At 41.3% G+C, this 13993-nt stretch overlaps 1 protein-coding gene across 2 annotated transcripts in view; it reads right to left on the bottom strand.

Annotated features, from left to right (window-relative positions):
- The window catches only part of VCL (vinculin), a 56372-nt gene that overhangs the window by 2248 nt on the left and 40131 nt on the right, over positions 1–13993 (bottom strand). Inside the window, exons 11-21 of one of the 2 annotated variants that reach the window (XM_063405881.1) lie at positions 13063–13253; positions 11551–11750; positions 10964–11092; positions 9778–9927; positions 9081–9189; positions 7829–8131; positions 7125–7249; positions 6622–6807; positions 3555–3764; positions 1269–1472; positions 565–669 (exon numbers count right to left, since the gene is read on the bottom strand). In XM_063405881.1, coding sequence (XP_063261951.1) covers positions 565–669; positions 1269–1472; positions 3555–3764; positions 6622–6807; positions 7125–7249; positions 7829–8131; positions 9081–9189; positions 9778–9927; positions 10964–11092; positions 11551–11750; positions 13063–13253 — 1912 coding nt within the window. The remainder of the gene's footprint in view (positions 1–564; positions 670–1268; positions 1473–3554; positions 3765–6621; positions 6808–7124; positions 7250–7828; positions 8132–9080; positions 9190–9777; positions 9928–10963; positions 11093–11550; positions 11751–13062; positions 13254–13993) is intronic. The other variant, XM_063405882.1, reaches the window with a different exon arrangement.

Genomic DNA, 13993 nt, shown 5'->3' with positions numbered 1-13993 from the left:
AAACTATGAAAATGTAAGTGAAGTAGCTCTCCCTGGGAACCAGCAAGTGTTATCCTGACCCGAAACAAAACTTTCCCATTCCTCACCGTGTATTTGTGCAAAATTTGAATACAGCCTTAATGTCACTAAGCAGAATAACCTCTCTCGGAAGCCAAAGCTGCGGGATTTCTCCTGGAAAGCTGCATTGGGAATGTAACTGGGCTGCAGGGGACTCGAGATGATGTTGGAAAATGAACGTTTCCCCTGGAATCCACCCGAGGGCGCCCCTGCCCCTCTCCCAGGCGCAGTCTGCGGGGGCGAGCCCTTCCCTCGGCTTTTTACTGCGCAAAGCAGGAGATCACCGAGCTGCTCATTGCAAAATTGGGACCCAAGCAGCTTTTTGGCGTGTTCCTCTACTAAACTGTAGCGTTTGAGCCAGAAACCAAGGTGCTGTACTAAAGTTACCTTCCCTAAACAGCTGAGGGGAACTTTAACATCAAGTTCCCAGAACACAGGTTGTGTATTTGTCCCCATAAACGTGCTCAGCAATTCCATGCTACCATCATCAGCCTTTGCACCTCTTACCTGTTCCGACTCCTCATCACTGATATTAGTTCTGCCCAGCATGGTAGCTTTGACAGTGGAGAGAATTTTCAGCTGTGTACTGATGGTTGGGATTCGCTCACAGACCTAAGTAACAGGGAGAAAAAACACTTCATGTTGTAAATTGAACCAATATATTATGCATCTAGTTTTTTTAAGATAAACATTTCTATTTTCTTTTACTATTAGAAAATGAATGAGCACAGAGATGATTCTATAACCATCAAGACTACCTAATAAATATTGGTAGGATATTTGGATCTTATTTTAGTTTCTTTCGGAATATTTGGGATGGAGCCGGCATTTTTCCATTCTTCCTAATACTCCTCAAATGTCTGCTTGGTTAGGAATACCATGATATATATATATATATATGTATATATATATATTTGTCTGAGACTGAAAAAACTTAGAATTGTTGCATTTCTGGTACTATTCTTTGATGCAAAGGAATGAGTGAATAAAATACAAAGCAATGCAGACTTAGGACAGATCGGTATTTGTAGCACAGCATTTTTTCAGAAGTTTTTTCAACATCAAGTTCTAGCTTTACAGAATTTATATTCACATAAATAAATAAATAAATAAGTCAATGAACTCGCAAGGGAAGACAGCCATGGTTTACTGGCACAGGTGCTGTGCTCAGTCCCCCGGGAGGGGCGCGGCGCTGGCGGCGCTCCCGTTACCTGCAGGAGGTTTGTGCGGATGCGCTTGTCCGTGCACTGCTTGGCCACCTCCTTGGCGAGCCGCGTCACCTCGTCGGACGCCTTGGCGATGTCCTTGGCGCACTGGATGAGGGCGCGCTTGTTGCCGCTGCCGCCCCTGACCAGGCGCGACATCTCTGCCATGAGCAGCGCCATGCGCTTCGCCGCCGCGATGATGTCGTTGCCCTGCGTGAACAACACGGTCACTGCCCCGCCCGCACCGCCGCGCCTCGGGGACAAACCCTCACAGGGTAAGGACGGAGGAACCGCTTGGGAACACGGAGAGGTTTCTTCAAGGAACAGGGAGGAGCTGCACTAACTACGCATTCCTGACTTTTTTTTTCTTGACACTCAAGGGAAAAAAGCTCACTTCAAAACTGAAAAAGAAGTCGTAAAGTGTTAGTTTGTCCATGGAATGAGTTACTGCACTGATGACTAAATTTTTAGGATAAAGCATGTTATTAGCATTTGAAATTCCAGATTTTCCCCCAAAAAACATCTTTTAAAACTAAAAAAAAAATTCTAAACAACCTGTTAAACTATTTATAACAATTGAGCATGAAATTTTCAGTGGCATCTGAAACTGAAGTTGTTAAAGCATGAGCTGTGCTGCTAATAATACTAAAGGATAAATGGAAGAGAATCTGATACATTAAACTTTTGTCACTGGTAATGTGGAGGTGAGATGCAACTTCTACTTTTTAAAAAGTTATTCCTTGAAAATAAATCTTTTTTGAAACAATCTCTCCCTTTAAAGTAAAGTCTCCAGGAGAGAACATGGGTTATTCAAAGATAATCTAGTGATGTCTCTTATATTAAAATCAAGATTTCTTATGCATCAAAATTTATAGTCACAGAAATACATCTGAGAAATGTTTGATATGTGAATTAATTGTGACACCAAAGCAAAACCATTTCTCATACACTGTTCCAAAGAGAAACCTAGTACAAGGGAAAGCAGACCTAGCTGATTGATTGTTAGTAGTCTGTCAGTATATTCAGTATATTTAGCTTACTCCCTTTCCTAGAACTTTGTTAGTAAAAAAGAGAACCATTTGGTGCTTTGAAGCATTCCTATAGTGTGGATGAAACAGTAGCAGGGTGAGTTTAAGTATTAGCACATGCTTTCCCTGGAATAATCGCACAGATAATGACCACGAGGTTCAGAGCAAGGAGCACACAGTGAGAACCAGCTGAGCCGGGGTATGCTCTGCCCTGTCACACACTGCTGTGGCTCACTGGAGCCAGCTCAGGATGATATCCCGGGCCTCTGACAGACACAGCGACCCAGGCAGCTCAACTGCTCATTACCGTGACCTATTAGCTACACACTTTGCTACTGTAACCAGTTAGGAGATAAAAGAACACAAAGCTTTTCCATGTTTGCACGTAGAAGGATCAGTGTCTAACAAGTTATCCAAGCACCCGAATCTGAAAAGGACAAGAACATTTTTAAAGCCCTTTTTATTAAAATGGTTTAGTATAACTATCTACATAATAATACACACACCATACATATGCACACTCCCCTAACTTTTGTTTGTTATGGGACACCAACCTTATTTTTTGCAGCATGCTATGACAAGTGCCCAGTCTTGCAAACATTTGTGCTTAGACAGAAGACAGGCTACGTGTGAATGTCTGAACCTCGTTAGATTTCCACTGGTTTCATATAGACAGGATCTCAATTCAGCAGCTAACAGCATTCAGTGCAGCTTCTTCAGAAAATTCTCTCAAGACCAGCATTTGCAACACAGCCCAGTGCAAGCCAGCAGTCAGGCAGTCTCTTCCATAAACACTGCCACACAAAGCCATTCCTGGTTGGAAGGGATGTTAATTGACGGCATCAACTGAGGCCAAGCACAATAGACACCTTAAATGACTTCTTGAACTCTGTTACTCTGCTGTATCCGGAAGTCATTAGGAAACCATTAACCATGGCTTCCAGGTAGCCCACGTGAATGGAAGAAGGAACGAAGGGGAGGGAGACAATCCCTATTACAATTTGAAAACTGCCATAACAAAGAAGACCAGGCAGATGCAAAGGGAGAGGAAGTCTTTGAATATTAATAAGTGACCCCAATCAAGCTTCAATCCGGCACTGACAAACATCTAGCAAACTCGTGAAGCCACTCTCAGTCCTTAACATGAAGTGCAGACACACTTATTCATTCAGGATGGGCCCAGCGGGGATCAAGAGTGATGCAAATGTGTCAGCGTTCCAAGTGGCCGATGCGCGCGGATCAGGCCCCGGGGACTCGGGAGTACCTTACTAGACCACTTGGTGGCTTCCCGATGTAGAGACTGAGCAGCAGCCAGAATGGGCTGGTTAACGGGCTGATTGGTTGGCATTAACAGCAGCTCAGGCTCGTAATCATCTTCAGTGTCATAGGGGAGAGTGAATTCAACATCTGCATCATCCTCCTCATCTACATCTACACCAGCCTCAGCCGCTTCATTAACCACAGTCACATCGCGCTTTGCAGGTGGCAGCAAGGGTGGAGAAACAGGGGACAGTTAGTACAAGAAGCAGAATTTGGTAGAAGAGCACAAACTGAGCAGTTTTAGTGACCACAACATCCTCTTGACCTCTCAGGATCTGACAAGGCAGCTCTAGATCAGGTCAAGGGGAGCAGGGGAAGGAATATAAGATTAGCAGAAAGAAACAAACAGTTCACCTGTGAACCACAGTTACCAAAAATATTAAGAAGTTATAATTCAAATATGCAGCAACATTTTCCATTGGAGCACTCAGCTTGTGCAGACAGAGGGTGACCCACAGAACAACATTTTAGTGGCAGGTCGACAATGAAATGAATGGCATTTCTGTCCAATGGAAGCTGTTCTGAGTGCACAGCAGCTGATGACTGTGGCACTTGTGCAGACACAAAGCTTTGCATGGAAGCCCATTCATATGTGTGATAAGAGCAGACAGCAGCAGGAGCACAGAAAAGCCACCGACACTGCTTGCTGTAGAGTGAAAAAGCAGAGATGGGATGGAAGACACTGGAGAAGTGAGTGCTGAGGTACCACACAGAACATGTAAAAGAGCAACACAGGGCTGGAAAAAGAAGAGGTGATGTTGAATGCCATGAATACTGTGAATATTGCAGTTCTTAAAGAAGACTGAAACGAAATTGATTTAAAAAGAGGATTATGAAGCATATGATACTGTTTTACCACGATATGTTGTATCCATTACCTTCAAAAAAAAAGAGGGGTTCAAGCAAATAAATTATGTTGAGAAGTTCTCAAGGAAGAGGTAAGAGGTATAACAATATAGGCATTAATAAGACAGGAACATTTCAATACAAAAGTAGTCTACAAGTTTACTAACTGTATTTCTTCAACTAAAGCCAAGAGCAATAAAAGTAAAGGTACCCTTACCAAAAACTGCATTTGCAACTGTGTTTTGCTTAACATAGAGCCTTTTCTAGGAAAAACCCCATCTTTGTCAACAACAACATACAGGAATTTTGGAAGTTCTAACACTTGTAAGGCCAAATGAACTCACCTTCAAAGGCAGCTTTTATTTAAGAATCTAATGAAAAGTATCCATATATCCCTTATTTTCTAGTTTATCCAAATGAGGGGAAAGCCAGGGACACTAAAGTAATAAACATTGTTCAGCTGGTGTCCCATGAGAAAAATGGAGTACATGAAAGCCCAGAAGCCACTCAGTGAAGAGCAGCTTTTGTAAAGAGAGACAAAAACCAGATTTTCATTCTTAGAAGAATGAATGATGTTATCAACATTTTTTAACAACAGAGTACTTTCCCCCTGCCCCCTTTACTACAGGTAAAGTACCAGTAGAATAAAGTGATCAGCAAAAAGGCAGAAGACAGTTGACACACAGTCCATTGGGACTTCACATAAGCAAGACCCCATGGTTCTGTTTTTCCAGGTCTAGCCCACACTCCTCAGCAGCACTGTACATCAATCCCTCTTCAACCAATCAGGAGAGTTCAGAGACTACAGAAGTGTTTTTAAACTTCTTCTCCCAAAACAGACTGAGAATAACTGAGCTCCTATTGCTAAAATGACACTGCTAAAAAAGAATTAGGACAGTTGCCAGGCTATCTTACTGGATTGTTTGTCTCAAATTGAAGAAACAGCAATGAATACAGTGTTTTACAATCTAAAGTCACTGAGCTTGGAGGTGTTTCATAATCAGCAAGGAGTTTAAGGTCTTCTCTCTGGCTTTGCACTATTTAATTAAGAATGCATATAGTATATATATGGTAAAAGCATTTTATTACATTTTATTACTCTGTATTGTTAAGTTACCAGTTCTGGGATTCCAACATCAAAACATCTTTAGGAAACCAAAATTAACACTTTCAGCCTCAGAATTACCTTCTGAGATCACTAATACCTTCCAGTATTGTCCCTTCAATAACAAAAAAATGTGTTTGGTATATCCAGAAGCACAGGGAAAACAGAGCTTTGGATTTTGGATAACAGACACCCAAACAGATTTGCAGAAACTTCTTTTCTATTCCATCTGTGCTTCCAAAACAGATGTTCCTTTAGCCCAAAGCACTGAAGTTGATTCTGTAAGCTATTCAAGTTCATCTCCTTACTCACCACATAATTTAGTGCAGAGAAAGGGTGAGATTATAAAGACCAAATTCTGACCCTTAAATTTACACTTGCAGAAGCCTAAATCTCTGAAGTTCTTACTCAGCATTCAGCTTCTGCCAGAGGAAAAATGTTGGTCTTGGGGGAAGGAGGGAGCAAAACGAAGTGATATTAGAATTTATGGGACTGAAAAATTCACACTTCTTCGTCAGCACTGAAATGGGAAGGAAATTCAGGATTTCAGTGACTCATTCCAAAAAGGAATGAGACAAAGCCACCTATATCTGGTAATTTTTCCCATCATAAATGCATCAGATTAACTGCAGAGTACCTTGCAGCTTCTTGAGAATTAAGCAAATCAGGTCATGAATCCTGCAGCTGGCATCTGCAACATCCGTATGGACTTTTCCATGCAGACTTTTCAAAGTCACTTTAACACAGCAATCAGCTTGTCAGCTTGCACAAGCATGAGCATCAGTGACTCTCTAGGCAATACCAGCACCAGGGATCACAAACAGCTTAGCAGACAGAGCGTATCTGTGTCCCCAGGGGTGTGTTAACAAAGCAGTCTAGCAATTCTCAGGACTGTTGACCTTAGTTCACTCTGATCTTGAAAGGGTTTTAATTTATCCTACAGGAGATTTTTTTCAATTTAGTCTGTGAAAGACACTGTCATAAGATGAAACGCACTGATCCTGAAAATAAAATTAAAAGAGAATCCTTTGAGCACAAAACACTTACAACAATTGCTTACCTTGCTAGACCATTTCCGGGCCTCGTCGTGCAGCTGTCTGGCAGCCATCATCATGGGCTGATTGATGGCTTCTCCCGCCTTTTGCTCCGGGAACTCCTCATCCTTCTCCTCAGGCGGCGGCGGCCTGGGCGGGGGGACCTCGCCCTCTGGCAGGGGTGGCTTGGGAGGAGCCAGCTCGTCAGTCAGCTGAGGAAGGCAAACATCTGAGTGAGTGCAGTGAAAACAGCAAGGATGGAGTAAAGGACACTGTCATGGCAAGACAGGACTGTGTGACCTCAGGTCTTTTCCAGTTTGTCAAGTGCTTCCTGTTAAAGAAAATACCATCTTTTCATCTTGCCTTTTGAATGCTGGATTGGTATTTTCTAGACTTGAGGCTACTTGTATGCATGGCTGGCCAGACAATACCTTTTATTTCTAAGGAATAATAATACACTAAAGTAATTTCAGTGTAATCCACACGTCAATGACAACTGTGTATTTTATTACAAACTATCTACACTTACATGAAGGTGCTCAAGGTCAGGAGGAGGAGGAGGAAAATCTGGTTCCTGAGGCTGGAAGGCTTCTCTGACTTTGGCCACAGCTCCCAGAATTTTGTATCCAGAATCCAAGAAACTCTTCTGCAAACCTGAACAAAAATTTCATTACCAGTTTAATACCAATTTAATAGAACTTGGTAATATTTAGAACACTACCCCCAAAAATCAGTTCTATAATGTACTGTGCCAAGTACACTTATATGTGTGTTTAAGAACTACCAAATGGTTTACAGCAGACTTGCATGCTTGAAATGTTAGTGTCATATACAACATGCATACAGGAAAGCCTCAGCTGAGTAATAATCACTATCAGTAACCAAAGTAATCCCCTAAACAGCTTTTAGAATCAAAAAACTATATAATATTTTCTTATATAAAGTAGTATTACTTAAAACTAGTAACAAATGCTTCTAATTAAGAACACGAAGTCACATATCATACTAGAATGCTGAATCCTTTTCCCTTGAATATACTAAAGGCCTTTGATTGCATTTGGGAACAGCAGGATGCAGCAGTTAATGGTGTGAGCTTGATTTCAGCATTCTGAGATGTAAGTGCACACCATATTTACATAAAAGGAGATACACAGCTGTATAAGAAAAAATGAGCACTACTTCACACCATCTCCAGTCAATAAAAGGCACATTTTAAATTAGCTGAATCCTTACCAGGATCAGAAATATTGCCTGCCACAGCTTTAGCATCCATTACCATGGGTGATATAGTTTTGCTCAGCTCATCAGAGGCTGCTTTAACAGCCTCCCGAAATTTGGGGTCTTCGGAATTTTCCACCTCCCGTTTTGCGACCAGCAGGATGCGGTTGGCTCGTCTGGCAATGCTGGTGGCACCAGCTACCAGCATCTGAGGCTGCATGTTGGCCATTGCAACTTTGCATTTATCCAGGTCCTTCTTAATGGCCTCTTCTGATGCATCCAGCAGAGATTTAGTATCAATGGCTTCATCCACCAACCCTAGAATAGAAGTTAAATACATTAATAGTCTAGTTTCGTCTGTAGAAAGAAATGTTTGGTATTCCAGAGATAATTCAAAACCAGAAGTATTTTAAAAGTGGGGTGTGGGTAAAAGCAGAAGAGGGCATGGAAATCAGACCAAAGTACTACTGCAGTTTAACTTCAGATTCTGCTGTACCTGTGTGACAGGTGCCATGGTGAAGCTCTTGCTCCCCTACCATGGAATGTGGTTTCAGTCAAGAACTGGCTAGCACAGTATATGCAGCAGGGATTCTTTCTTCACACCGAATTTCTTTAAGCATATTCAGTACTTTTTGTACTCTCCCATTCATTCCAAAGGAAATATCCCTTTGAGTGTGCTTTTTACATAGGGATGACTCATAGTGACAAGGCAGTGAGATTTAAAATACCCAGGATTTAATTACTGGGATGAAGGAGCAGATAGTACACAGCCAGCTGCTCAGGTCAGTACAAAGGACCTGCTCCTGGGAAGGACTGAAACATTTCAGTGCCTCAGCAGGATCAGTAGCTTTGTCTTCATCTCTGTGTTCATCCAGCTGTTACAGTATTTGGAATATGTTTTCTTTCCTTCAGTTAATTATCTGCCCTATTTCAGCATGCCAAGATTATACAGAAGAAAACCTCAAGCTGTCACAGTGATATACTGCTAGAATTGCAACTGCAATAAAAAATGATAGTATTCCAATTTTCCCAAAAAAGAACAGGATTTGCTCCTCCATAGCTCAGTATTTACAGATAAGAAGCCAGCTATTTTGTGTATCCTGTAACATATACATATTCCTGGAGTCAGAACACATTCCCACTTCTCTGAATTTATTTTTAATCAGTCATTATTCTTTGCATGTTTCATCAATCCAAACAAAATGGAGAAAAATCTACACGAGCTAGTTAGCCACAGGTAGGCTCTTCAAAAAAATTCCTACTTTACCTGTCATTTTTTCTACATTATCAATCCATTGGTTTTTCATGGTCTCAAAATGTTCATAAGCAGCTTGATTCCCAGGATTTCTCAGGAGGATACGAGCTGCTGATACTACCTGCCAACAGAAGACATTTTTAATTATCGGCACATATCAACATTACGCACATGCTTGAAAATGCATTTGTTTTTTCAGGACTGGATGTGTAGCTCCACATTTGAAAACCTAGTTCCTTAGTTCTAGTGCAACATCCAGCTCCTTCAAGATCTACCATACTTCTGAAATGAGCTGGCACAAACACTTTATTTTCTGGAACTTCAATTACATACTAATTTATCTTATAAACAACTCCTGAAAGCACTAAACTACAAAACTTATTACACTACCAACATTTAGGTAGAAGTTTATTTAGGAAAAAAAAAGCAGCATTTTTTCCATTTACATACTTTATGAAGCCTCAGTTCATTTTGTTTCAAGTATAAGTCACAGACACTTCTATCCAAGAGTTGAAGAATAAAACATGTCATTTGACCATTTTGTTCTACTTAGTATCACGTGTAGAAATATTTGCCATTTCCCTTTCAAGAGTGTCAGCACTATGTTCCTTGTGGGTATTAACAACTTGCTTTGAGAACAGGAGCATCAGGAAAGTTCCCCAGAAGTCACCCCCAGCCCGCTGAACAGCCCTTCCAACCCAGCAGGCACCTGTGGGGTGAGTTCCCGTGCTGATTTCACCGTGGCCTGAATGCCCTCCACAGTAGTTTTATTGGCAGTGCCAACTGCAGCTGCCTTTTCTGCTGTGGCTCCCAGCTTAGCAGCATGATTTTCAAAGTTTGCTGCTCTTTCATCAAACACCTAGTTGTCAGAAGAGAAAAAAAAAAACATTAAAAAAAGCCCTAACCTCCTTAACAGAACACACAATTTCTTCAAAGTGTCAGAGATGCCTTTGTAACATCCCCACTTAACTCATCCTGAGAGGATGCAAAGGGACACAAAAGCTTTGAAGGCATTTGGTTTTCTTCAATCTTTACATTACCAGACTTGCTTCTTTACTAACTCAATGGGACAACTAAGGAGACGTATATATACTTTATAGCTTCAAGGTATGAAGTTCAGTAATTTCTGATGACTACTGCTGCAAGAAATACTCTATTAAAACTATTTTAGCTCAGAGATTCTTCTTTAAACCCATAATACAGAAGTAACTATATTTGAAAGACAAATAAAGGGGTTTACACTAAAAATTCACACTGGGAAAAGGGAAAAATTCCCTCCTTTTACAGTTCTTATATATTCAAGAAACAGAATACCTGGAACAAAAAGCTATCCTGCCATAAAGCTGAATTCTCCAAGCCCTTAGAAATTATTTTGATCATGTAGCCAAAGCCCAAAATAGTCAAGCAGAACTGCCAGACACTGCATTTTAGGTACTTCATGTGCAGCCAGTGGCTTTCAAGTACAGGAAACAATATGCAGCAAGAGAACAGGTTTAATCTGTTGATTAATTCTGGCATGAATTTGACTATTGTAATCAGCTTGTGCAATGCGTAGATATAAAAATGCAACAACTAACGTGTTAGGGATTTTTGCACAAGAATTTTGTAGCCTGCTGAGGGCAATGTGGTAGCTACAACACAGGGAGACATTTTTGCCATTTACTGAAGTCAGGGACAACACAGTTACCAGGGTTATACAATTCACAGGACTCTGGAGAGGTTTGCATAGTAATCATTATGTTGTCAGAACTAATAAGGATGTATTACAAATTTGAGAAAAAAATACCAATTCATTTTTCAGAACACCGATTTATTTTTCAAAATACCAATTCAGGTAAAATTAAACAGTAACTGAAGCTTTACATGGAAAGAAAAGACCACCTGGGTATACTTGCCTCATCTCTGTTGGGAGCATCAGAAGGAGCAGTGGCTGCTACTGCTAACAATTTAATAGGAGTTGTGGTGTCACTAAAAACATCAGAAACTTCCTGAGTCATTGCTTCTTGCATTCGTGTTTTAAGATCCTTAAAAAAAGTGGAAAATGGTTAGCATATGATAGAGGGATATAAAGTTGTATGGGTTCAATTCCCATAAAACTTTCTCTTGCAAAAAAGTCCATTCCAATGGCAGACATTAAGATAAAATTACATTAAAAGTATGACCAATGAATCACCTTTTACATAATTTGAAATATACAAAGCTTACATACCACTGCTTGAAGCAGCATTAGAAGCTATGAACAGCATGATTTGGGACCTTGCCCCTCAAATTTGCCTAGCACATATTTTCTTTTAGGAGAGACAAATTTTCCTTCTGAACTGTTCATTTGAAATGAACCCCTATGGCATGATAACACGGCCTTACCAGAAAGTTTCCTTTAAACACCAGGTGTGTAGCTGCACTTCTGTTTTCTCGGGTGCCTGGCACACAGCAGGCCTGCCCAGAGGAGTGAGTGAAGTCCTTGAGTGCAGGGTGTGCTTACCTTGAGCGAGTCCTGCAGCTGCGCAGCAATGGCCCGGGCCTGCGGGGACTCGCCCTCCCCGCGGGCAGCCAGCTCGGCCAGCTGTGCCGACAGCTGGTCCACGCGGTCACACTTGGCCAGCAGGTCCTGCCGGTACGGGCCCATCATGACGTTGGCCAGGCGCCGGCCTTCGGCCACCAGCCCGCGGATGGCGGCCTGGCCTGCGGGGACACGGCACAGAGGCTCACTGGCAAAGCACAGGCACCGCCAGCGCTGCGCGTCCCAGCGCCTGGGGCTGGGAGAACGCTTCTCTGCCTCATGGAAAAGATCCTGTGCAGTTTATCACTGCATAGTTACAGCCCAAAACCACATCCCTGGCCACAGATACATCCTCCTTAACTAGAGTGCTCTGACAAAAACCAACCATGGCAGATGTCAGGTATTCCTAAATAACTGATCTGTTGACTCCAAAAAAAAGCACTTGCAAATTCCAAACACTGCAATTCATCCTCACATCATTAGAAGATGAGCAGCAAGAGGGGAAGAAAAGACAAGTAGAAAACATAACTTAAAAAGCCAAATGCCCTCTCCCAGAATTCCACAAGTCATAAAGTAAGAAGTGCCAAGTAGTCTGGATTGGAAGGGTCAGTGGGGATAGGGAACACCTTACAAAGCCTCTACAGTGTGGCAAAAGCTTTTCTGTTAAAAATACTTATTTTTAGCATGGGTAATTTCCCTCATTCACTTCCAGATGCTTCCTCCTCATTCACAGGAATGTAATTCTCTGTTCTTTCAATAATACAAAAGCAGTATTCTTTTAAAAGAACTCATCATGTTAACTCCATCAAAGACCTACTGAAGAATCATTTTAAGCTAATGCTAACCCACAAGCAATCCAAGTTTGTGATGAAGCTTAAAATTACTTAGGAAGTTGTCACAGCACCAGACTATCCAAGAATCACTCAGCACTGCTGCCATCTTTTATATTCTTAATTTACTTTTCTTTTGAGTAACCTGCCAAATGCCAGCAACTCCTGAACCAGTAATGTGCTCACCGAGAGCATACTCGATAAACTGAGGGGATTATCAGATCCCCTTTTTCTTTAATTACTAGCATTCTCCTCAGTTAACCCAGAAACCATACAAGTGATACTTTTAGGTCAGGTTTATGAGTGTTTTTCTCTTCTCTGAAGGACTTATTTACTCAATTTGCTGGAGTAGGTATAAATTCAAATTCGAGATACAATATTTGCATAATAAGAAAAGCAAAGAGCAATCTTAAGTTTGTCTTCTCTATAGCACATGTTCTTCCATTCTTTAGGAAAGAACACTAAGAGAATCATAGGTCAGCTTAGTTCTTAGTAATTGCAATTCTTAGTAATTGCAGCCAGGATTGGCTATAAATCTTCAAGTCTCTGCACCAGTGAAGATTCAATTGCATCCTCAGCATCTCAGGAGCAGCAGTTTCCACCACAAACATTACTAACAGGTTTGATTCTAAAACTGGGGAGCAAATCACCAAGAAACACTTACCTACTCCCCGGTCAGCGACCGTAGGATTGTCTATCCACCTCTGAGCTTGCTCAATCTTGCCCTCCAGATGGACAGCTGCTTTAACCGGCCTCGTGTTTGCTACAGCCCTGTTTGTTTTGGACTGTAAATTCTGAAGAGATGTAGCTATTTGCTTAGCCAAAGCACGGGCCTCGGGAGAGTCGCCTTTCCCACTAAGGATTTAAAAAAATAAAGAGTGTAGTCATGTAAAGATCATTTACAGATTATCTCAAATTCAGCAGGAAGACAATAAAAGGTACATGGCATTTTTAAATAAGGTCAAAGTTGACACTTGGGTTGAGACTCTGAGGAGCAATTCTCTGCTGTGGTACCTGGCCATGACATTTGTTCAGCACAGCACTGAGGAGGGGGAAGGCATAGGACTGTCATTGCCAATGCTGGTGTAAGAATAGATTTCCCATTTCCATGGCAGTCTTATAAGCAACTGCAATTATGCCATACAGATTACAAGCAGAAGAGTAAGCAGCCACAGAATAAAGGCTATATATAAACTTGACAAAAGGTAGCATATTAAGACCTATAGCAGCTAAAGCTCAATAAAAACTTGATTAAAGCATCTGACTAATGAAGCGGGAAATATAATTATAGCTATACTGCAACCGGCCTTAGGTGAAGACTACACTTTGTACAATAACTCTTTCTCCTCTCAAGCAGCCCCTTTGCAAAACTGATACTGAAATGTAACTGCTGAAAGTCTTATTTTTTGTACAGTTTGCAGTTACAGCTTAAAACACTGACAGTGATGGAAATGGTAGATATTCCACCTTGATATTTAGTAAACTGCTTAGCAAAAACCAGTGATGACATCCATCTGCGTAAACAAACTTATATTTCCTTGTTGTTTTGACAGTACAAACAAGCTCACTTTTGGCTTCAGTTTCCTTCTCAAATA

The sequence above is a fragment of the Prinia subflava genome, chromosome 9, assembly GCF_021018805.1.
Source record: "Prinia subflava isolate CZ2003 ecotype Zambia chromosome 9, Cam_Psub_1.2, whole genome shotgun sequence".
NCBI classification, from domain to species: Eukaryota; Metazoa; Chordata; class Aves; order Passeriformes; family Cisticolidae; genus Prinia; species Prinia subflava.
This window is presented reverse-complemented; position numbering and strand designations above follow the sequence as displayed.